The sequence below is a fragment of the Diprion similis genome, chromosome 8, assembly GCF_021155765.1.
Source record: "Diprion similis isolate iyDipSimi1 chromosome 8, iyDipSimi1.1, whole genome shotgun sequence".
Taxonomy (NCBI): Eukaryota; Metazoa; Arthropoda; class Insecta; order Hymenoptera; family Diprionidae; genus Diprion; species Diprion similis.
The window spans coordinates 26,210,755-26,236,123 of NC_060112.1; the positions used below are offsets into that span (position 1 = coordinate 26,210,755).

At 37.4% G+C, this 25,369-nt stretch overlaps 1 protein-coding gene across 1 annotated transcript in view; it reads right to left on the minus strand.

Annotated features, from left to right (window-relative positions):
- The window catches only part of LOC124408679 (trissin receptor), a 39,896-nt gene extending 20,272 nt beyond the window's left edge, over positions 1 to 19,624 (minus strand). Inside the window, exon 1 of the mRNA XM_046885805.1 lies at positions 19,423 to 19,624. Coding sequence (XP_046741761.1) covers positions 19,423 to 19,612 — 190 coding nt within the window. The 5' untranslated portion in view covers positions 19,613 to 19,624. The remainder of the gene's footprint in view (positions 1 to 19,422) is intronic.
- Positions 19,625 to 25,369: the final 5,745 nt, after the last annotated feature.

Consider the following 25,369-nt stretch of genomic DNA (forward strand, 5'->3'; position numbering starts at 1 on the left):
TTCGATACAGTTGACCATAATCCAAAAAGTCACTCAATTTGGGTGAAATTCGGTACTCTAGGACTTTTGAGGTCACTGATTACGAATCTGAAATCGAAATCACAAAATTCAAAATGGCGGATCCAAGACGGTGGACCAAAATCCAAAAGTCCCATGACGATGCCATATTGGACCAACTATTTTGAATTTTGTAATTACAAGTTCAAATCCGTAATCAGTGACCTCGAAAATCCTCGAGCACCGAGTTTCATCGAAATCGAATGACTTTGTGGATTTTGGTCCGCCATATTGCATCCGCCATTTTGAGTTTTCAACTTTTGAGTTCAGATTCGTAACCAGTGACCTAAAAAAACTTCTTCATCCTAATTTCATCAAAATCTTTAATTCAATATGTCTCTGACAGGGTTGAATGGTGAAATCCACCCTCTTTGGGGTTCGGGTTAGAGTTGAAATAAAAATCTGTAAAAATTAGGGAATTATTTTTGAATTATTTTGAACCGATTTGGTGGGGTGAGACGGTCGAAATTAAAAAATGACCTTTTTGAGGAGCACCGTAGTTTATATAGTAAATATTATTCATATAAAACACAACGATTTCGCTGGAAGGAATTTATTCAATAGTTTTAGGCTCAGTTTCTCGTGGACGAAATTGATGGTGAGTACAATTTTCCGAGTAAGCATTATACATGAATATTGATGAAAGTCTCGAGAGACCTTGGGATCAAGTCGACGCTCGACGTCACGTAGATTTGAGATACGTGACTGAAAATTTTTGTTCCTCGCGAATATTTCAGAGCGATATCTAAACTCTCGCGGGAGATATTTTTATCATACGTGTAAGGATTTGTAAATTTTACGGTGTCAGACTCGCGAGATTGAGGATATATTAGATATGCAAACAGTCGGTTGAAGAAAAATAGGAATACAGAAGAATGGAGTTACATAGGTTCAGAAATCAAAAACTTGCGCTTGTAACTTATAAGCTCTGATAACTTATTTTTTCTGGGACTGTCCCCTTGATACGAAAAACATTTTATAATTATTAATCAGAAGTGAATTAATACGAGTTATTTGTTCAGTCAATTGAACAGCCGAAAAAAAATAAGTCCAGATTCAAAATTTAGAATGAGGTGGTTGATAGTACAAATCGATTTTCCAATTAAGAATAAGCTACGATTTATCGAAACTAGTTATGTAATTACAAGTTTTTTTCATTCAAACAAAAAGGTCAAATAACACAAAGTCCAGAAAGTTGATGAAGACAAATTCTTTGAATGTTTTTGTCTCGTTTCTCTGCATTGATGAGATGCCATTTTGACCTAATCAAACTTAATTACCTTCAATTTCAGTTTAGCTCAGTCTTTACTTCGTTATCCTTTCGTTTGGACATAATTGTTTTGTCTAGACTTCAAACCAGATGAATTTTCCAGTGAAGATTCTACATTTCATTTTCATTGGCTGGAAAATATTCTTATTATTATTATCCTTACAGTTGTTTCGACGCTCCTTGAGTTGCAGACGGTAAAATTTTTTTTCAGCATAGACCTTTGAACACTTGTCTCTGGTGAAAAAAAAATTTCAGCAGCTCTCGAGGCCGAGCTAGATTGCTTTGTCAAAACTGTTAACAGCTAAATATCACCCGCAGACGGAAATTGAAATCCTCTGAGAAACTGGAGGCTTATAATCGTAGCTCTCGGTGAAATTTGAAATTAACCGACGATAACTTTTGGCAGCAAGAGTATTTACCCCAGACACCCAATAACCGGACGTTATTCAATTAGCAGCATCCTCATCGAATTGAAATACGACAGAGTTTCGTAATTGCCAAATGGATAATTAAAGGGGCCGATTTATCCCGCGAACGTGGCTAATTGCCAATGACGTAAGAATTTAACTGAGAGACGGGATGTTGTTACGAGTTCAGCATCATGCAGTCAAGATACTAATTGGCGGATATTTTTTGTCAACGTGAAGTTGTTAATTTTTCACAAAAGAGCGGTGAATCAATTCCGTCTAAAATTTCATGGAAAGTGTGACTTCGCTCGCGATTTATAAAGGGGTGAAAAAAAAATCCTTTATTACGACTTGCGTAAGAAAAATCAGAGGCTTCAGATATAGAAATTAGAAAAAGTTCAACAGCGAGCCTTCCTCTGTTCTGTTCTTTTTTCCTACCCTTACATCACGATCAGGGATCCGTAACTGGGGAGGAAAAGTTTTGTTAGTTCACACAGCGACTCGACCGGTCAGCCATGATTTATTTTGAACCTCGAGAGTCGTACAATTGTTTTTAATTACCTCCCGAGGCCGCGAAACGTGTCCGAAGAACGAAGGTCGAATAACAGGTGCGCGTAACGCTGGCTTTTGCCCCTGCTGTGAATTCCAGTTGCAAGTTTTACCGGCTGAGATTACGAGAAAAAAATTAACAACTTCGCAATAGGATTATTATTTCAACGCCCCCGGGAAAATTGGACGGTGAGATTAATTTCTCTGCTTTTATTCTGCAGTAATCCCTGGATTTTATCTCAGCCGTATTTTTGCTTAACGTTCTATCGGTAAGAATAATATCTAACGAAAAAATTCTGAGATAAGTACTGAATAAGTTAAGCTCATGTTTATCCAGTCGAATTATTATAGGTCAGAATAATGTCTCTGAAATAAGTAGAAATAAAAGAGGGAATCAACGACATTACAGTACTGTTCTGATTTTTTTTAATGCAATATCTGTATATATTCAATGTCAGAACTGATAATTTTTTTTTATGATTGAATTATTATCAATGTAAATCCTATGAGCTTGAATTTTTGTTAAGCTCTTCAATTTCCCAAAAGCTTGAGTAATTATGTAAAATCAGTACAGGTTGCATGCAATAAATTGATAGCTTACTCGAGATATCAGAATATGTTTATCTTCGGTAATTTGTATATAATTCCTTGACGAACTAATTAATGGGTCATTATTAAATGTAATTAGACAAAACGTACAAATCCGTCATTATTTGACCGTCGAAATTTGAACCCTCTCCCTTCGTTCGTTTATTCAATATAGGAAGAAATAAGGTGAATTTACTCGGTCGGTAAGGGTCGATAAAGAAGAGAAAGGGAAGAACTTGAAAACTTTCTGTTCGTTTGTCTATTTAATATAGGAAGAAAAAGGGTGAGTTTGCTCGGTCAGTAAAGGCCGGTAAAGAAAAGAAAAAGAAGAATTTGAACCCTCTCTCTTCGTTTGTCTATTTAATATAGGAAGAAAAAGGGTGAGTTTGCTCGGTCGGTAAAGGTCGGTAAAGAAAAGAAACGGAAGAATTTGAACACTTTCTGTTCGTTTGTCTATTTAATATAGGAAGAAAAAGGATGAGTTTGCTCGGTCGGTAAAGATAAGCCTACTATACGATCTTAATTACACAGCGAGGATTCGACAGAACTAGAGGCGAGGAAATGGAAATCCCGACCATCAGCGACAGTTGGAACCAATCGGGCAGCGAGATCGTAACGGGCGAATTGGTTACCCAATAAGGATAATGTCTGGGTCGTAATTGGCCGAGATTCCCGAAATCGTCGAACACATTCTTCCCAATACTAAGATGAAATCACGTGAAAGGAATTAGCAACGTCTCGCGATCGCCACTGTCATACTCGGTTGGTAAGCGAGGCGCGACGTGTGGCGGAAAAAATTTCTCTCTCCTTTATATTTTACTGCCGTTTCCTAATTTCTTCAATTTACCACCTCTTCACGTGGCAATTATTCTCCCCGAAATTTTCCCACACAGAAAATGTAATTCAGAATAATTGCCAAGCAGCGTGAAAATCAAATGCGTGTTCATTCATTTTTTCGGGAAATTTTTTTCCATTCAACGATCTTTTTTTTTTTTTTACTATTATTATTCATTTATTTCCATCCCTATTGATTCGTACGATATAAGGTATAATTCGAACAAGTTTCAAAGAATCGCTGAATCAAAAATGATGTGACATGACTTTGTATCTTATTTTTATTTTCTCTCTTACGTTCATTTATACGTTCGTATTTAACCACCAATTAAATGTATACATTATAGAACGAACGTAAATGTATGTTACTTGTGATAATTGTGTACTCAAAACAAAAAAAAAAAATACGATATTAGTTTGTCAAGAATAAGAATTTTATCTTATATAAATTCAGGATAGATATTTTTTCAGGATGTAAGACGTCGAAAAATAAAAGAAATAAGTATATAAAAAAATAAAGACAAAACACATACAAACTGCGATAAAGGTATATTGGAAATCTTGGCATTTTTAATTTGCGACATTTCGACAGAGTTTGGAGGTGTTGAAAAAAATAATTTCATGAAATACACTCTTTCCTCAAGCTAAGAATGAGGAATTCGAGCTTTCCAAAGATTCTGTGAAATATGAATCATGATAATTTCAATTGAACTGATTATGGATAAAGTTACACGAATTGGCAAGTAATTCTGTTTGCATGGCGAGTGGAGAAAACGGGTCTCGAGTTTCCGCCGAAAACAGCAAAACACCGTGAATCTTTGTATGCTAATATTTTCTGATTCCGTATGCAGAAATTCAGAAAAAGAATAGGATTCCTTGATAATACACAACGCATATTATTCACATAAATTTTTTCGCGAATAGTGAGTTTGCAGGGTAAACAATCATTTGTACAAAGAATAGCGAGTGAAATTTAATACATACGACAAACAGTTTTTGCACGTCTCGTTGTTTCCGATTTAGCGAGAATAAGCGACCCTGATCCAAATATCCTTGGGTGGTCCGGATTTATACTTGCTTAGGTTGCACGTCATGATATCACCCGAATACGGAATTGAAGAAGGAACCCGAGGCTTTGCAGGACCGAAAGGCGAACAAGTGTTCATCGTTCCGTGAAAAATCCGTCATCGAAGGAAAAACGGCGGAGAAAAATTGCGGAGACAATCCGAGGCACAATTTTAGTATAAAACAAATTCGACGAGAGCTGCTTGCCTCGTTCAAGATATTGCTTTATTACATATATATTAATATCTGATTTAAAGGAAAATTGCATATTTCGACAAGCACCACCTGCCGTCGATGCGGAATTTTTCCACGGTTTTACGGTCTCGGTATTACGAAAATGCGAATTACCCTGATATCGTGAGCCTCCTTTTTTCTCCCCGATGTTTCTTCCCATTTCACAATCGTATTATAGCACATTATTATGCAATTTATTCAGCGATATAAGAATTCGCGACCGACACCAAGATCTAATCTTATAAAATTTCTCAGCAGCGAAAGTCTGACCGGATTTTACCATGACGGTAAAATTGGCTCATGAAAATTAAAACCAAGGACAAATGAGACTCAGAATACAATTGTTTGTAATATTTCGTTGATTTTTTTCGAGGTTTTAGATTTTTTGGACCATGAGTTTATTTTTTACTGCCCCCAGAGGCATGAAAATCCATTTTTCGAATGAAAGGTTAGTCAAATTTATGTTTTGTTCGTTTTTACTTACTTTCAAAATACCTGTTTCGCCTGTAGCTTCTAAACCAAAAGAGCAAGAGTAAGAAATATCGAATTATATATGAATTAGTATTTTTTAATGGATATTTTATCCCATAGTTCTCACATTTCAATTATTTGTTTCATTTCTTGCTTCTAAACCAAAAGCTTGTCCATTTCCAACTTGGTCTCAAAATTTTCGTTTTTTAACAAAGTATTCATGAGAAAAATCTGAAGCCAATTAATTAGGGTTATTCATTCGAAAATCGTGTTTTCGGGAGCAGTAAAAATAAAACCCGTGTTCCAAAAATCTAAAATTCGGTGAAAGATGTACTTTTTTTTGTAAACTCTACCATTTGCCAATGATTGGTGTCAAACATATGTCGGTTTGGGTCGGAATGCCTCATATTCACCTCGTGTTTGACAAACATAAATGATTATCGCCGCATCGGAAATCCCTCTTAATCCCCAACAACAATGACTCGAGACACGATACACAGGGCGTGTTGAGCAGTCGAAACGAGGCTTCGGGGGTATCAAGTACACAAACCTTATTAACAGAATTAGGTTACCCTTTCACGACCCCTCGTTCTCCTGCTCACTTCGTTGCGTTTCAAAAGTTCATAGGGTGTAACTCATCATGACTACGTAATTAACTACACTGAAAAAAGCAGAAGAGAACAAAAACATGAAAGCAAACCACAGCTACAAACAGTAATTCCATTTACTTGATTGACCTAACGATGACACACCCTTATATATTTTATCCAGAAAGAGGTTTATTTTGTTAATACTAAAACAATGTGCAGACGAAATATTTTTTAAGTAAAGACTGCAGGACAAGTAGAACTTATGGGGAAACATTAGAAGAGAGAAAAAAAGAAACCAGCAATGAATTAGCACCGAAAGAATATCTCAGTTAGCAACTTTTTGACATTATATAATTGTGTCCGTAATAAAGTCAGAATAAAACTTGGATTTTTTATGTTTGGACACTGGTTCGAACTCTTGAATATACAACAAAGTGAACACAAAGAAATTTACAGAGAAATGAACTGCGAAGTTAACCGTTTGAAAATTCTTACCTGCGGGGCGAAAAGGCAAAGCGCTTTTACTCGGGTTGCCGTGATGCGGAAATTTCGTTTGTTTGCCGTTCTGCGGTAGGAAGAACCGAACTAGCTGGCTCGGCGATGGATCGTCGGAATTCTAAAACACCCCGAAGGTGTGCGAAATCGAGGAAATGGCTCGGCCATAAATTTCGGAGAAAACACCCGCGGAGTATCCCTTTTGAAATTGAGACTCGGCTCCTTTATTCGTCTGGTTGCTACGATCCGCAGACGATTAGAAAGAAAGAAAATGAGCAAGTACATCTATTTCGCGCTATCCTGGTACACATCCAAGATGTTTCCAAGTAGACGTCGCAGTATGTTGGGTTGCCTACCACCGAGGGGAACAAACATCGATAAAACAGACGTACCGAGTCATTATCACTTTAGTCAAGTCAAGTTATATAATCACTTTAACGTGACTCCGGAACCCTTCAGTATAAATTATAAACAACGAAACAACGGCTTGGCTAAAGCCACACAGTTCCAGCTCACTTGCGAGGACTCTGAACTCGCTATTTGCCGATAACTCGGTATATTTGCATTACCGATATTTGTTCCCCTTATTGGTAGGCAACCCAACGTACTGCGACGTTTACTTGGAAACACCCTTTACTCGAGATATTGCGACAGAGCACATTTTGGTCCCGATTTTGATGGAGAAATTGGTTTCGTTAGCCAGACGATATGCTGCAGCTGTCAATCAGGAAACAGATTCGGTGCTTCCAGACTACTTTTGACGGTAATTGATACCAAGAAATGAGACAGCGAATCCCCGTCAAAGTCAATTCTAACGCTGTAACGTCTCGTGGAAGCTTCAAGATCCTCGTCTCGATTCTACGGAGCTTAACGGCCTGTATAGGCAGAAATATCGGCGACGTTCAACTTCGACGTAACATGACGTCTCGATTGAAACTCACGCTGTCTGAAGACTTGATTTTGTACTCTTTCCTGGAGATTTTGATCCGTTTCAACGCTTTTTACGGTACTTTATCCGAGGTGATGCTCAATTGAGTACAGTGCAGAGTCCTTCTAATTTTTTCATCACGCATACTGAATTTTGTTTACTCGGTTGACAAAAAAGGACGCGTCATTTGTATGTGAAATATCAATAACGAAATTTATGAATTAGGACTTTTGAAAAACTCTTTGACTCACATTTTTTTTCATCAAAATTTATTATAATTTCACGTGTATTGTTACATGCGATTTGTAGGCTGACGACTATCAATCAAATTTTGCCACTCATCTGATACGCTTGACATAAATTTGAAATGGATAGCAGTTTAATGGCAAAGAAAAATTTTAGGTAATAAACAACCTGGTATTTTAATGTATTGATTTTATTTTTTTTTCCACGTTACCACCATTTTTCAAAAAAAGTGTCATAACTTAATTGATACATAGTCATGAAATCCTTAACTACATATGAAACTGTTTTATGTTTTTCTGAAAAAAAACATCGTGTTGCAAAAAGCTTTTCGAAGGATGGTTCACCAAGTTTTGACAGTATTCCAACTATCTGGCAATATGTTGAATACAATCAATTCAAAGAGACAGGAAAATACATGCTTCGTGAAACTTTATCGATAGCGAAAATTTCATCTTGATCGAATGAGTTTGGGGATCTACTGCCCCGTCCCCTTAAGATTGAAAGTTTTCGTTGTCCCAGTACGAAATTCGGTGAACTTTGTTTGATGAAGATACTCGTAAGGTTGAAGTGCAAAGTTTGGGGCTCAATAAACTTTCTCTTTTTTCTTGTAAGTCCATACAGATCAGTTTATACGCATCGCGACTTTGGGTTGCAGGTTTCCCACGGTATTCGAAGACTCTTCGGAGCATCACGTTAAGCCCAAAAGACCTACTTTGCGTTGAAATTTTTTTAAAACGACACCAGTCCACTTTTTTTAGCCTTCTTTCTTCGCTCACGAGAAACAAAGCCTGTAGAATATTTACCAAATTTCCATATGGGTCTTGAAAACGAACTTTAAACAAAGGGAAAGTGTCCAACAAAAAGTTGGCCTATTCCAGATATCAGTGGAAAATCCAAAACTCAATTCGATAACTGAATTTCCGAAGTGAGTCAGATAAAGTAGGCCTTCGTTTCACGAGTTGCAGTTTAAATAATCTCTCAAATTCAAGACTAAGATAAGTCTCGGCGAAATTTTGAATGGCAACTCGAATCGTTCAGATACACAAAGATATCGGTTGAAACATTCGCGTTGCTTGCTGTTGAGCAGTGTTTTATGCGCTTGGATGGTGACAGGAAATTTCTCAGCCCCTTGTATCATATCTTTACTAATAAAACCTGGGCGTTAATGGCCGCCATAGGAGGATACATTGAAATATAATAATGCTGTATTTCAGCGGGAGGATGACGTTAAAGCCGTTTCTGCCTGGTGGTAAAGTAATAAACTTCAAATTTAACTTTCTATTGGTACTTCATAAGTTTCCACGGAAAATTACTTTGCCTAAAATAATTGACACGAGGAAAAACGAGAAGCAAAAAGAAAATTTCGTGTTATATATAATTACCATATATGTATAGAATGTATACATATAATTTTCATCGCTGTACGAGCGAAATTAAAAAGTAACAAATGAAAATTAATTAGGACCGTGTAAGAATTTAAAAAAATAAATAAATAAAAAAGAAACCCTAGGTGAAAACTCATTCGATAAAATGTACCCCGAATTTCATAAAGGCAGACGGTTTAAACGGCCCCCCTCTGGTAAATTACTCCTTAGATATTTTCATGAAATAACCCGTCACGTTCAAAAGATATTTTACAGTCAGTTTGAAAATGTGTCAAACGTGAAAACGGAAAAACAAAGGTTTCAAAGTAATAAAAGAGCAACTGAGCACTTTTTGACTGTTAGCATCGGAATAATTAAATTTATTAAGTATTTTTTCACCAAAAAATTTGTGTATATATACAGTTTGTCTGATTCCAATGAGAAGGAGCTCCTTTTATTTAGAAATTCTTCCCTTTTTCTAGCTTCTCTGATTTTCCGTTTAGACAATCTACTTGTCTATTACTATGGAATACTTAATTTTAGTTCATATGACGAATCGTAGCGCCTATTTTTAAAGAAGCACCTTTCAGGATATCAAAAGGACTTCTTCGTCTGCACATATGCGGCTAACTTGGTCTTCAGGTCTCAGAGATTTTCAAGAGCCAATCGACAGCGAGTTGGTTCTATTCTTTCACCGTCAGAGATGAAGGACTTGAAAGCCAAACGACTTGTTCCTGACTCCACTCGAAGTGAAGAATCGGTGGACAAAGTTAAATGGTCCGAGGGGGAATAAAAATTTTTCTTAGTAATTGAGATAAATCGACGCTTTCATCGAGATAACGATCTAGATATCCAATTGCACCTCATTGAGTTTGCGTGTTAATCAACTTCTTGCAGGTTTGATTCCGCGGATTATCTGCAATGATCTTCATCACGCTTGATCGATCCTAAAAAGAGAGATCAACTATGCCGAACTTGAAATTCGAGGCCCTCCTTAACTAGCTAACTTTCGAGATAATCAACTCTGAAGTTTCGGTTTCCCCTGCGGCAGAGCACCACCCAACCCATCGAACCGCTGCCAACTTCAATTTGGTAGCGAGACAAATGCTCTTTTTCAGATTTAGGAAAATGCAATTTCCGTTGTCGTGATACGGCTTTGGGCAAGAGTTCCTGGATTTCTTCCTAAATTACTCCTAATAACTTTCCCCGACTTGGAAGTCTTTGAAACAAGACTAATTCCCATTTGCGTGATTCTCATCTGGATGAAGTCGACTTTTTCCGCAATTCCTGTAACTCAATTCTCTCATAAGTAGTCAACAAATTTTGTAAAAGTTATATAAATACTTACTATATTACCATTTCGAAAATCTATTCAGTTTAGTGCGTAGTGTGAGTATACATGATGTGCCTAGGAGTGCAGCTTCTTTCTCTAAAAAGTTTCTCTCTCTCGCTAGACTGGACTTAAGTAAGGTGTACCAACGGCGTCAAAATCCCCTAGATCGGTGGTGATTAATTGTTGTGACGTTGAATCTGCGTGGGAAAAAGAATGAGCGAGACTTTACATAACTCACAACACAACTATACATGATGGCATTATCGATGAGCAGGGTAGCGTTCACCAAAAAAATAATTCCCTAGCAATGTAGGGATTTCTTCAGACAGTTGGTACACATGTGACTTAAAGGCCTTAACCTCTAAGAAAGGGGCGTGTCGTAGGAATTCTAGGCACACCATGCATACTCACATCACGATTTTCAGATTGTTTTTCCTGGACTTTACACTTGACATATTAACCTGAATATTTCACTGTCCGGTGAATTTTGTGTTTTACTGTTTGAGTTTACGTAATTAAAACGTAACCGGGTGTTCAAACACGGACAAAATTTACAGCCTCACTCTAGCCTTGGGCTCGTATAATTAAACGGCAGGTCAACCGTGGTCAGCCTGAAGTTAAATAAAAGACAGATTTCGTGCTCGGAAAAGTTGCGTTAAACAAGATGAGGGGAGAAAGAAATCAATCAGAACGTGACCGAACCCAATCTTTTTCCCATTTGTCAGAAAGTTGACCAACTAGCGACCTTCGGAAATCCGTCCGTCCACCTCGGATGAAGGTCGCGATTATCTTCTCGAAGGTTTTGCCATGGCCGGAAACGTGAGATGGGAAACCGGAAGTCTGTTAGCCATCCCGCAACTTGCGCGAATTCATTAATCAAGGCGAGCGTTGTGTAAGTTTTTGAAAGTGGGACGACGTTCCTTGCAACGTGGAACGTACGCTTAATCGGAAGCAATATGAAACCGGATGTCGGTGAATGCGCTGAGGGAAAAGTACACATATTGACATATGCAAGTTTGTATCAGCCTTGAACTTTGATTCATGGTTTGATCTGCAGAAAACAAGTTTTCTTCCATTTTTCCCACTTTTATTACCAACGGTAATATTTTTTTATAATAGCTAATTCTCTTGACTTTAAACGAATGTGGAGAACACTTTTTTTAATACAGAACTTTTCTCTTAGAGTAATTGACGCCGCGCTTTAATGAAGCATGGAAAGTATTCCCGAACTTGTTCTTGAGAAGATAGATGTGCTTGGATGAGTCAGGTTTTTTCTTTTTATACCCATTTCGTCTGATAACATTTTGCCCGTGTTACAGAGGCTCAGGTGTGATGAACTGGAGGTGACAGATTCACTGGCGATACTGCCCCGAATATCGGTCTTTCGATTGCCCGAAAGTTCAATTAAACTTTAAGGAGTCGAATCACTGAAACACCGAAACTTGTTACTTGTCGTAAAATTTTCGTAAAGTTGCAAAACTTTTCTAAAACAGTCGATTGTCTTCATTAGGTTCCTGGATACTGGTACTTGGAATAACGTTGAAAATTTGTGCTTTCTGAAAAGCTTGCTGCGTTAAAAAATGTTCATACCGGTGAGTTAATACTCGTTTAACGAAGTTTGATCCGATTCGTTAATCACACGGCAATTTGCTTTTGACGGTTTACATACCGATCTTCCAATATCTCAGTTAGAATGAAGCTCAAATACCGCAGTATTGACACTGCATATATACCGAAAGGAAATGCTGAAACTCGGCAAGTTTAGTGACCGACTGCGCATGCGCAAAGCAATTCAACTCTATTGGTCCGCCGGATCGTACTGCAGCGATTCTTTTGTCTCCAGCTCTCCCTTACCGACCGAGCAAACTCACCCTTCTTATTCCTATATTAAATAAACAAATGAATGGAAAGGGTTCAAATTTCACCAAATTTGTACACAGTTCTTTAATTAATCGATGCGGTGATTAGACATTCTGGTACGAACGAGATTCTAGAAGGAACAAAAGTCATCATCCATTTCACTCACAAGATATACGCGCAATCTACAAGGTATTTTCAAAACTTCATCACCATTGCGTCAGCAATACTTACGAATAATGTTTGTCACCTGGAAATTACGGCGAGGAATATTCGGCATGGTCTTTTGCACAGGAGTCAGATTTTCAACCCATTTAGCATTAACACCTGTCGCTCATCGTAAGCCTTGATAAGGTGCTGCGTATGATTTCAGCCGCTTCTGCTATCCTTGTTAACCGTGCAAATGGGAATGAACCCCGATAACGAGCAGTTTCCCAACCCTTTGAACCTTTCAAATCCAGCCCAAGTGTCCCACATTATCCGATAACGTATCCCGGCTGCCTCATGATGGCTGGTTCAAGGGTCTCGGTGGGGTCTCGAGATCAGCAAGACTATTTTTTTTTTGTTGTTTCCTGACGCTGACTTCTCTTAAAAAATTTTCATTACCTTCGTTAATTCTATTATTTTAAGGTACCGTGACATATAATTACACAGCGATAAAATACGATCGAAAACAAAACAAAGCGAGTTTTACCGTGAAATGTTTTTTAAGTAGGTTTTTGCTGACTTTTTATCCGCATTTTTGTCGGACGAATTAATCAGAGGATCTCTGACTTCTGACGTACACTGTCGACCAGGTTTTTCGAGAAGTTCGTTTTACTCCACTAAAGACTGAAATTTTGCAGCAGTGCTTTGTGCCGTAAAAAGAAATACAAGAAAGAAAAAAATAATAATTAATTCAATGAAATCGGGTAGTATTTATTAAAAACTTTAGTCTGGCCAATAAAATTTTATTCTATCGTCCGTATTGATAATGATTAAATTTTATTCGCACGGTATTTATTGTTAATTAAAAGATGTGCTATTCATATTCATTGCTTATGAAAAAGTTAATGTTGGTAAAATTTTAAAAATATCGCAAAAACTCCCTGCGTATCATGCTAATATTATTTATCAAGTTATTTCAGTCTTATTCACATTCTGAGTCGTTGATTATATTTTCAAAATCGCTTCTCGAATACCATACAAGATTTTTCTCTCAAAAATATGTGATCTCGTAATTGTATTTTTCGCATATAATCCATTCGGATCTCTTTCTATATTTCAAATTAATAATATGTCAACCGGATGACAAACTCCAAAATTACAATTTGTGGGTGCAGGATTAAAATGAATCGTTCGCGTCATTTGTCATTGGTAAAAGCCTTATTGATGAGCCTGCTAAATCACTGTGGCTCAATAGGTTTTGGCATGGAAAAAATTTAGCGATTGATATATTACGGGATCCAGCCTTAAGCGCAAGACGATAAAATTTTCCGATTAATTTTACAGTCATTGCAGGCTGAACTAAACCTCAGAAATTTAACGTGTACGTCACACCCCAGTACTCAAAATCTCAGGAAGATATTACAGTTCTGAAAACCGGTTCAAATTCATGCCTAAAAAAGTGACCTCGGCAAGAATTTCAATTCTGGTGAGAATAATAAAAAACACTCCATGTCAATTAGACCAGGTTTTGACGTCACGATTTTCAATTCGGTAAAATTTTTTCAAGTAGTAGTAAAGCCACCAAAACTCACTTTTTTTATTTTTGATCCAAGAACAAATTCAAACATATTTATAGTCTTGCATTTTTTCTCGTAAGTCTTCGAAAATCATCCAAAAAATTCAGTTTTTGTACTGAATCATTTCTTCTTCCATTTCTTTTTTTAACGATTTCAAAGTTTTACAGTCTTACAAATGAATGTTTCAACGATTTCTAATTCCGAAAAAATAATCAAATATTTTGATCCCTAAAAAAAAAGGCCAGAAAAACCAAAAAAACGAAACAAAAAACTGCCTGATGAGCCCCTGACTTATATTTCCCGTTTATACATAGTCACAACAAAACACGATCTCATTAGTACTTACAATTAATTCTGCGACAATGGCACAGCCTAGCGAAGTGTGAATATCCGAATCCCGTAATCTGTGCGGTTGGATTTTACGTAATAAATTGGTGGCTCTGTATTCATTATCTCACCAGCAGCCCTTTGTTAGAGAGAAATTAATAAGTGATCCTTGGTCAATCAAATGGATTTGGCCAATGGAAATTCAGATACAGATCTGTAAATCTGAAAGGATGAACCTTAATCCTAGATTATCACGAAAGCTTGCAAGCTCAGATTTTTCATTATTTATGGCGTGTCATTACTTCCGCCAAATCGCGCAGCTGCTAATCCACGCTCGTTATTAGATAATATATTATTGGATAAGGATTTTATCAAACGGACAAAAACTTTCTGCTTCTTGATACTCCTAACGCTATACGAGAATTCCGGTGCATCCAATTTCCAATAAATTCCCCACACTGCATAGCAAAGAGCAAGTGACGATCAAAGTGTTCGTGTTATTGTAAAACCTGTTAAAGGATTTATATTAACCCTTTAACTTATGTTGTCCCACCTTTTTTTTCTTGCAGCTTTTTATTTATGAATCTACTTTTTTCGCAACAACTGCCGAGTTTTTTGGTTCCACATGGTTCCTGAAATATTGCCAAGTATTTATTCATTGCAAAAAATAGGTTAAGTAAACAAATGATCGAAATTCGTATTTTTCCATGAAAAAAAGCTTTTTTTACTAATCTAGCATGAAAATCTGGATACCAATTTTTACACAAACTCAATATGCACCAAAGAATTTTACTGAATTTTTGCAAAATGTCTCTTCCTGTTGTTTTTATTTGCCCACCAAATCGGATCCGCCATTTTGAATTTTCGAATTTCGAGTTCAGATCCGTAATCAGTGACCCGAAAGCCCATGAATGCAAAATTCGAAGTGAATCGCGGGTAAGGAAAAAGGTATGCATGAAAGGGTTAGCGCATAATAAATAAATATAAAAACGCATGCATATATTACGGATGGAAAAAATTCCTCGCCAAGTCCGCTAACCAAATTGAATGTACCTACCCTCGCGACATTGGGTGATGCGTGAACGCGGATTTTGCGTAGCCGAAAACGAGGCGTAAAAGCCGGTAAAAAGCCCGGAGCGCTTGGCAACGGAAAAAAATGAGAGACCTCAGATCCCGGGCGGCTTAGGCCATGACGTTACTGCAGTAAGGTCGGTTCAACTTTAGGGGCGGATCTGACAAGTTTCGAAATACAACCTGTGATCCGCCGAGGGCGGGTTTTTGCTCCCAACGATTTACCCAGCCGTGGGGAATTTTCGAAATCAGTCAGAGGTCCTCTTTTATGTTCCCGCTTATCGGTATTCAGAGAATGGCGGTGGATTTATCAGGTGCGCAATAATCCGGAAAATAAAAAAATTTACTTAGTACTATAAATCTAGCCGTCGAATATCGGATCAATTTTTTGTCACTTATTTACAAAGATGTACATTTTTTTATCCGATGATACGGATGGATTGATTTAACTTATTGTTAGAGCTAGTAAAACATTGAGAAAAATCGACCTAATCATCGCTGAGATTTTTTCCTTGATTTCTTGTTTTCCGACATACGTTCAAAGTATTCGGTATTCAAAAATGACAACGGTAGAAGACGAAAACAATTTTTCTAGTCCGTTTACTTTGAAAAATGCTATCCATGTACCAATGATCCAACGTCGAAATCCTTTAAAACAGTTTCAATAAATACAGGAAAAGGACTCGAAACGAAAAAAAAATCATCCGTCACTGGAAACATGTGAAAAAAATATCGTAAAACCACCTATTCATCGTCCCACAACAAGAATTTCGGAATTTAAAGACGAAAAACAAAATAAGTGGATAGATTTTACGACTATAAAAACTTCATGAATGCTCTGAAACGATTTGGGTTAACAGAAAAACTGTGAAACGTTGGTCGCGTCGGCACGGAATGACCCATATATTCTCATTTCTGGAAACGGGGACCGAAACGTTCGCGTTTGTAACCATGTTATAGTCGATTGAACACCCAAAGAAGTACCCGTGCAGTTATGTGGTTACTATACAATTCTTAACAATTTGCATTTTTCACTATAGGCGTAACTGGAAAATGTAGTTCTCGATACGAAATGCATACAAGTTTTATTCCTGTAGACAGTAAATTCATAGTGTGCTCTGAAATTAGCTCCCAGTGCTGTCAACAATCTTTTATCTCTTTTGCGCTGCCGAGTTTGTGACTAGCTCTGTCTCTGTCCTAGGGATTTTTTTCCTTGGAATGCAAACTAGGGAAATTGTACTCAAGGCGCACCAAGTGTAGCCAATTAAAATACTATAACCTCAAAAATTTCGATAGTTGTGAATTGAGCGCAACTGCCACTGATGAACGTCGAAATTTTTGAGGTTATGTACATCGCAGCGACTGTCGTCTGGATTTGTGATGGCTGGTTACCCTGGCGAACGGATGGTTCTGGATCGTAACGCGTGCGGATTAAATTTTAGCAAGCCACGATCATCCGGTAATTAGGAATTCACTCTGTATAATATTTTCCGTGTTTTATGGACGAAATTGAAGTAAAATAAATACAGGAATCTCGTCTATCGATGATCACCTCTCACGATCCTCTGATTTTGTGCCTCTTTTAAGTTTTCTGTCATGGCATTTAAATTCGCAAGGATACATGCACTCGAAGGTTCCAATTTTTGAACCCTTGGCGCGTGTCGTCTAAGCTGTTTCCACCCTATAGATTCGCAATAATAGCTATGTCCGGGGGATTCGGGTTTATTTTATCTACATACGGTGCCCCGAGAACACAATAAGACAAGAGAGATTCGAGTCAATACCCTGAGCACTATGAATTTCATCTCGCTTATCCCGCTTCCACCACATACCAATCGATTATGTTCCACACCAGGAGAGACTCGGGTTGTCGGAGGGTTCGAAGCTCGGCTTAATAGCTTTCAAAAGCCGCGGGCGAGCAGCTGCTGCATTTCTATTTTCCTGCGGAACTACCTCGCCAGAATTACAGATTAAATGGAATGCCGCCGACATTCTGTTGGATTTGAAAAACAACGAAATTCGTTTTATCGCAGCTTGACAGAACTGAGATCGAAAAATATTTCCGTCCCGATCTTTTCCTTCATCTCACTGGTCAGAATCAAAGCTCCGTGAATTTTGCCTGCGCTAGACGGGTGGTTAAAACTTCGTCGCTTATTCGTTCGGCTTCTCGTTGTGTCTTTGCTTTTTTATTCTTCTCGTCTTTCGCATAAACAACCGGACGTAAGTCGACGTTGTGAAATGTTTCTGACTTGTATAACCGCCGCGTCGTTCGACTTGCACAGAGACTTTTAATTTTTGCAAGCCAATGGAAATTAGATGGAGAAAACTTCTTCGCCGAGAGGGAAATACTGAAAGAAACTCGTAAAAGACGTATAAACTAAGTACAGACAAGAAAAAACTAGAAGAAAAACCAGGCAACGAAGAACTTGTATTATGTTACATGTTCCATACTTTGTTCGGACATTTTGATTGCGGTTTTGTGATAACCACTTGGTTATAGTTTTATCACCAAAGTAAAATATACGTCAAGTGCAGTTGGGTAAAAGTTGTAGACATACCTGGTATGTGACAGAGTAAATCTTTGTTGAAGACGAGCTTTTAAGCTTCTATATTCTCTTATTGCATCTATAAGTACAAGTATATTGCAAATTTGCTGTATCTACATTACGATGCGATAATATGTACCCATTGCATATACCGATATAAAAAATTTTGAAAACGTAAAAGACCCAAAAAAAAATGCGATGGAGTCAAAAGTTAAACCACCTAATTTCGCTCTCAAACATAACATGAAAAATGAGATCGGTGGGCGGCTGATACGCAGCAAAATTTTTCTATAGAACTGGTGTACAGTCTGTTCATAAAAGCATCGCAAGGCGAAGACTTGTGCAAATCTGACAAGTATTATACTTTGAAATAAGGCATTGATTTACATATTATGTAAGCAAATTGTATTGATGAGCATAAAGTGTTTTCCGGTCAATTGAAGGGCTGAATAAAAACTAATTAAGGTCAAGGGATACGTTAAGAATTCGATCAGAAACAACGTGTGGAGCTAGAATTTGTTGAAATTGGATATCCAATATAGTTTACATACTTTCTTTTTTTATGAAAAAAGCTGGACCAATTTGAAGTCTCAAAAGTTGTAAATGACTGATCTCATTCTAACCTAATTCAACTTGATCAGCTTCAGTCGCACTTGTTTACATTTTCCTTCATGCAGATGCCTTGACTTGGACTTTGTTTTGACAAGACTGTACTGAACCTGATACACCCTTCAAGCTCGACGTAAGGAAACCCATCAGCTTATCGCGAGGCGGATGGTAAGGTCGTAAGACTGGATGGGTGCTTCCGCTTTACTTCGACGGTTAATATTATATCTAGTCATGCCTTTCGTGCTATATGCAGCAGGACGACGTTATACGCACACCGCGAAGCCTGTTTGACAATCAGATTGCAAAGCGACCCGACGGTTGATTTTCCCCTTGTACTTTTTCTATTTTATATCCAAAACAATGCACCATCTTTGGGTGAACCTGCTCCGGGCAACCCATTGTTCGTTACGGCCATTCCTCTTCGCCGAAAACAGGGTTTTAAACTTTGACCGCTGGGAGTCGACTACGTTTGAACCCCTCAGACGAGAGAACGAAGAAAGGAAAATTAACCCCAATTACAGGGTTGATATACTAAATGTTCCTTTTCTTCCACCGTCTCTTCTGAAGCTGTAGGTACGACTGTGCCAGAAAGCAAGTTCCCATTGCAGGAGATGCTGAATTGTCTCATTGTTGTACCATCCCAGTCCACGAGTCATCTCTAAGAAATCTCGAAACATTGACAAATTCGCATTCGTCTTGCTCGAATGATATTATATCACGAGCCTTTGATGGTCTGAAAATTGCCGCAGGTTATTTGTTTGATTCTAATTACCTTCATTTTTCGCCAGAGTGAAAAGCCTGGTGACATTATCATGTATAAAAAAGAGCAGGAAACCTCAGATTATAAGCATGCTCACCGAAAAAGCAGCAGGCGAAGACTATGGAGTAAAGAGTGATGAAGATGACTCTGACGTCCGTTCTGTCGAAGATGTATTCCTCGTTGAAGGATTCGTTCCAGGCAAACGAACGGTTGTCAATTTTCATTTCCGTTCCAGGATCGCTCGGCACCGAGTAATTCCGGAATCCGGCGTACAATCCCAGCGCCATTTTTCACGCCCCGAACAATACTCTGAAATAATATGACAATAGTATGATTAGCTGAGGGGGACTCTGAATGTGAACTGCAATGAGTTCCATCGAAGAACAGGATTTCGGCTCTATTACGTATATCTGGAATCCAATTATAGATATATAACCTATATAACACGTAACAACAAAACGATATTCCGAGAACGAAAGATTTGAGATTCTATAAAAAGAAAATTGCAGGAGCTGGGAAACGTTCTTAACCTTAAATCTGGTCCCATTAGGGACCATTTAGCCCCGTTTTTGGTTACTTGGAGCACTTCGCGCGTCTCCTGTGGGACCACGAACCGCAATTCGCGAATAAATGTGCGGCTCATTTGATCCCTCTTTTCTCCATCTCGACTCTTGGACAGGGAAATTCGGGTTCCAACGTCTCTGCCTTTATTCGTACTTATTCTGAAATCTCACAATGGTAGAAATCAGCTATCGCTGATACGACAGAAACGGTGAACGGTGTTTTCTTTTTTTCTCAGAGTCAATAGTCGATCAGATATTACCATTTTATGACCGTTACCAATGCCGGTGCGGTATAGAATTGAATATTCAGCGATTCCTAGGCGATTAAAGAAAAAGTGCTGTTAAATGAATTTTAAGAAAATTATAAATCTTCTGAACGAAATTAACTATCGTAGAGTGAAATCGAACTAAACTACTAGACTCTTGACGATTTCGAAGCGATTCGAAATGAAGCGTTGACATATCTTCTTATAAGGTGTCAAGTTTCTAATTCCTGTGAGACTAGCAATAATTGTAGCTCACGGATATGAAAATTTGATAAATACTCAAATATTCCGATCGAAATTCACGGTTTTAAATTTTTTTTTCAGATCTGGATCTCACGATCCGACTGCATACTTAATAAATATCTCTCAAAGATCTCAGAGTATTCAGGCGCATATCCTGGCAGCCACTTTTTTCCGTTTCAATCCGTTGCGACGATAAGGAAAGCCATGAAGTTGGCCAGAATACTGAATGAGCCCGATCAAGGTGGCAGTGGTCGACGCACTGTTGCCAACAGAGATTATCATTGCGTCTCACTAGAGAGTTTCATCGATCCCATTAAAAGCCACAATACTCTTCCTCGTTCTCAACCATCAATCGATACGTTTTCACGATGAATCCATTGCCCGCAATTTTTGATTGCCAGAATAAAAGTCAGTCTAAAATTATCCCTCAAAAGCACAAGAGCACCTTGAATTCTGTTGATGTCAACTCACTCTCACACCTCTTTATTCTATGCCCATACATATAGGGTTTTTTTTTACTCAACAGCTCGTCGTTGCCTTCTTCGTTATAACCAGTCGACTTTTGTAAACTTTTTGTAACTAGAATTAAGAGGCCAAACACCGATCTCCGTATAAAACTATTATTAATTGCTCCAGTCCTAGGGAATTCACCAAATTTCGCGTTGAAAAACACCAATTCACCTTAAAATCACCAGAATTCTTATTTCCCGCAAAAAATCTTTTCCAAATCAGCAAATTGGCAATACTGGACTCTGTAAAACGCCGGCATCTCGCCCTCGGGCTGGTTAACCCATTGGTTCGTGTTTTTTATCCCGTCGCCTTCTGTCGCGATAGCTGCACCACCGGCATACAGATTTGTCTGCTTCAAAGAGCGGATAAAACGTTGAGTTAGTCTTCTTTTCTTTCCGCTACTTTTTATCTCGGTTTTATCATCCGTATATTCATATATATATATTCTTTCTTTTATTACCTCAGACGTTTGTCCCTACGACTTTTATCATGCCGTCGCTGATGTCTGATTCGATTTTTTGTACTGAACGAGAGGAGATGAGAAGAAAAGAAACGAAAAGCACAGCATAAAAAAATAATAAACAAGTAGATATCATTTTCCTCGAGGCGTCGCGGTCATTCGTTCAAAGAATGAATGATACATTTTCATCACTTCAGGCAAAAACACTCTCATTCTTCTATGCATTCGTATTTAGGTGCAGGTTCTTATTATGCCAATTTTCTTACACCCATCGTGGGTAGAAATGCGTCGAAATAAATGAGAAAAAAATGTAACCAATATCTCAGGCTCTTATCTCAATTCTAAGTCCCGTCGAAAAGATTTCGTATATTTTCATTTTAATGATATACGATTTTTTGCACTTTTCGGTAAACTTTTTTTCTTCCCGACAAAAGTGCTATCAGTTTCATGTACTAATTAAGGCATCGTAAAACTTGAATAATAAGTAACTAAAAAAGAATTAAAAAAAAAAAACGATAAACAACTAGAAAGCTGAGCTCCGAAGTCTTCAATAAAGAAAACTTTTTCATAGCTATAATTGTACATACATAACATAACTGCAGTCTTGATTCTCGAGACGAAAGGAATAACCTTAAATAAAATTCCGCAGTTAAGAAGAAAGTTTTCGGCTACTTATTTATACAAGTCTGTATACCAATTCACGGATACAAGTGTATTTATTTATAGTACGTCCGGACAGTGATTGTTAATCGACCAGAAACCAAAACGATAATCGTTTCAAACTTTCATCTCAATAGTTTCAGGTTTTCCGATGTTTTTCTCGGAAAAGTTTAGCCAAATTTCCCACGGCTGGGATATAATTTTCATCCATATCCCAGGCTTGCCAGTAATTGCATGGCCTTATGGATATACAGCAGATTACTAGCTGTGATCTTCTCTGGTAAAAACAATTCCCTCGAGAAATTAGCGACTCTAGACACGATTGTTTCATTATTGCGCAGTTTGCAGTCGACGACGAGCCGAGCGTTGGTGTAATAATTTACTCGTAGAAGGTCGAAAAAGACGTCGCGTAGAATTCTCGAATTTAAAACATTTACTTTACGTGGAAAGTTTTTGTACAGAGTCACTCATCTGAAACTTTATTTTTAAACGAGTATGCATTATACATAGGATCAAATGGACTGATCGAGGGACTTCACCATTTTTTTCGGTTAGAGAAACATTTTTGTACGATGAAAAAGCATCTTCTATATTCCCAGGTGAGACCAAAGGATTTTGATCGACAAGGATTTTTTGAAATTCTGTTATTAGAATAATTTAAAAAGTACTGAACCGATCAAAGTAAAAATATAATCAGTTCTGAGTTTGGAAAGTCCAATTTTTGAAACGACGAGATCCAGTGAAACCTCTCACTTTTCGGTTTCGTTAAAACAATAACTTTATTTTTCACCTGAAAGCAGAAAAACTGGAAGGTAAAAGAAACATTTGGGATTGCTCGCAGCGTTTTTTCCATACTCGAATTCCCACCCGCGTTATTCGCATGAAAAATATCACGATACATCGATAAATCGATACGAATATATGTTCTTTCAACAAACTCACGTATTCTTTAGGAAAATATTCATGTGTGCGGTGATATAATATCGCGATTCGAATTTTTAAAAGGAAACTATACCATTCCGCGAGAGATATGTCGAAAGTTGAGAGTTGGTACGCGATCTTCGAATAAACGGAGCCGCGCATTGAAACGCGAATATTGAATCAATATCACCCCCTGCGAAATAGTCTCCTGCGGTCTTTCAGCTGCGGTGACTTATGTGTATACATATATATATATATATTAGGGGTGTCTTTAATATTGGTAAAAAATACTAAAAAATTATTTTTGAAACGTGAAATCCGCTCTCAATTTTAACATTAACCCGTACCCCAAAGGATCTTTTAAGGAGTTGAAATCGCAAAAAAAAAGAAACGACGATGAAAGATTTTTGATATTCTTGTCTTATGATTAATAATTTATGTAACTTTTAATATTCAATGAAACAAAATAATGCAAATCTTTTGTTACAGTGAAGGAACGCCTTTGACAGGATGAAAAAAAAATAAAAAAACGCGTTTCAATCAAGTCGTAGTTACTTTCCAAGAGGAATATTATAAGTGACGCGCGTAACATTGAGCGAAAATTTTCAACATCGGTGTGGAATTACCATCGCGGTGTGAAATTCCCTCTCGACATATATTTAAACTTCACGTCCCTCTTTGCATCGATATATAATGTGTATTTTTCTATTTTATTTCCCAGAAGGTTGGCAAATCTTTGAACCACTTACGACGATGTTTGCCCGACGATCTGAAGACAGATTTCACCCTTCAATCCGCCTGAGAGATAAAGGAAGCGAACATTTTCGCACTCCAAATTGGGTCTTGAATTGTGTTTTTTTAAATCTATTTAGTATATCCGTAATTGTATTCCCTCATACTTATTATTCATATGTATTATAATTTGAAACAGATTGATTTTCAAAATTCCTCACAAAACAACATTTCAAAGAGCTTCGTGATATTTTTCTACCAAGTCAACGTCACGACGGCGGAAACGTAAAAAGATTGTTGGCTCCAGTGTTTTCTAAATTCGTTATACAGAAATTTATATCCAACGAGATCTACCGGCAGAACTTCACGTAGTGTTTTAATTTTTAATGTAAATTTTAATTACCGGAGTTGTATGTTACGAAGTGAATTGCTAATTAAGAATATCCAACAATATGAAGGTAAAAAAAATGTGCATGCATAAATAAATATAATTAACGTAAAAGAGAACACAAACAAGGAAAGGTGACAGAATTTTTTACGTTGAAAAATTTACGAAAAGTTAGAGAATCTTGGATGGTTCGAGACGGCAATTTGTTTCACCTTCTTCAGATGTTTGCTTGGAAATCATTTTTTGCCAGAAAAGGTTTCATCCATTGAAGACGTAATTCTATAACTTTCTTCCTTTACCACGCCTTCGAGACTTTTGAAACGCTTAACTCACCGCTAGGTAGAAAAGTGAAGATTTTCCCCTTGAGAAAGCCGGAAAAAAGTAGCTTACGAAGCTTCGAACAGTCGATTTCAAATGAGTCCAGACTCTTCGTGAAATGTCGTAAAACTTTGCAGTTCGCGTATTTCCGTTTCAAATAATTAATCAATGACGGAGAAACGGATTGCATAATTGAGCCCCGGTCGTGTATTTTCTTTTTTCATATTTTTTTGTTTTTGTTTTTCCTTTTTCAACCTTCATTTTATAGATCATCGCTTATCACGAAACACGTAACGAAGAGGAGGATGAGGGTAAATAAAAGTTCTACTCTTATAGTGAAACTCACCGTCGCTTGAACGGCAATAACGTTGAATATTTCAATTCTCTTTTAGGCCAAATGGAGTCACGTAACGTCAAACCCGCCCCCTCAGCTTCGATATTGCTTACGCTTCTCCTCTTTCAATCCATTCGAAGTAAGTTTAGGAGCTTATAGTTTATATACCTACCCATAAGGTAGTATATTGCTCTTATACGGATACTTTGAATGAAATGTCAAGAGAAACGTGATGCTTTAAAAATGTATATTGAAAAAAGTTAGACTCGGTGGAAAAAATGAGGTTAAACAGTACGCAGTGGCTACTGAATTCCCCCCTGAAATTATTTTCTTATCGATTCATGTGGGAGGGAAAAAAATTGCCGGAATAAGTATTTCAGGATTTTAAATAACGAGCATCGAGTTTAACCTGCACTTAAAGACGAATCAGTATTGATATAGTCCGGTAAAAAAAAAAACGCGCAAGCGAATTAACTGAGAACAGAATTTAGAATTCATTGGGAAATCGTTACTTCGGTTCAGAAAAGCATTTGAGAAACATGAATTTTTATCGAAATTCACGATCTGAAATTGATCAGCTGAAAATGTTTTTTGGTAAACGAATTCTACATAAATTCATTTTTGACAATAAAAACTCACTCGATTAAAG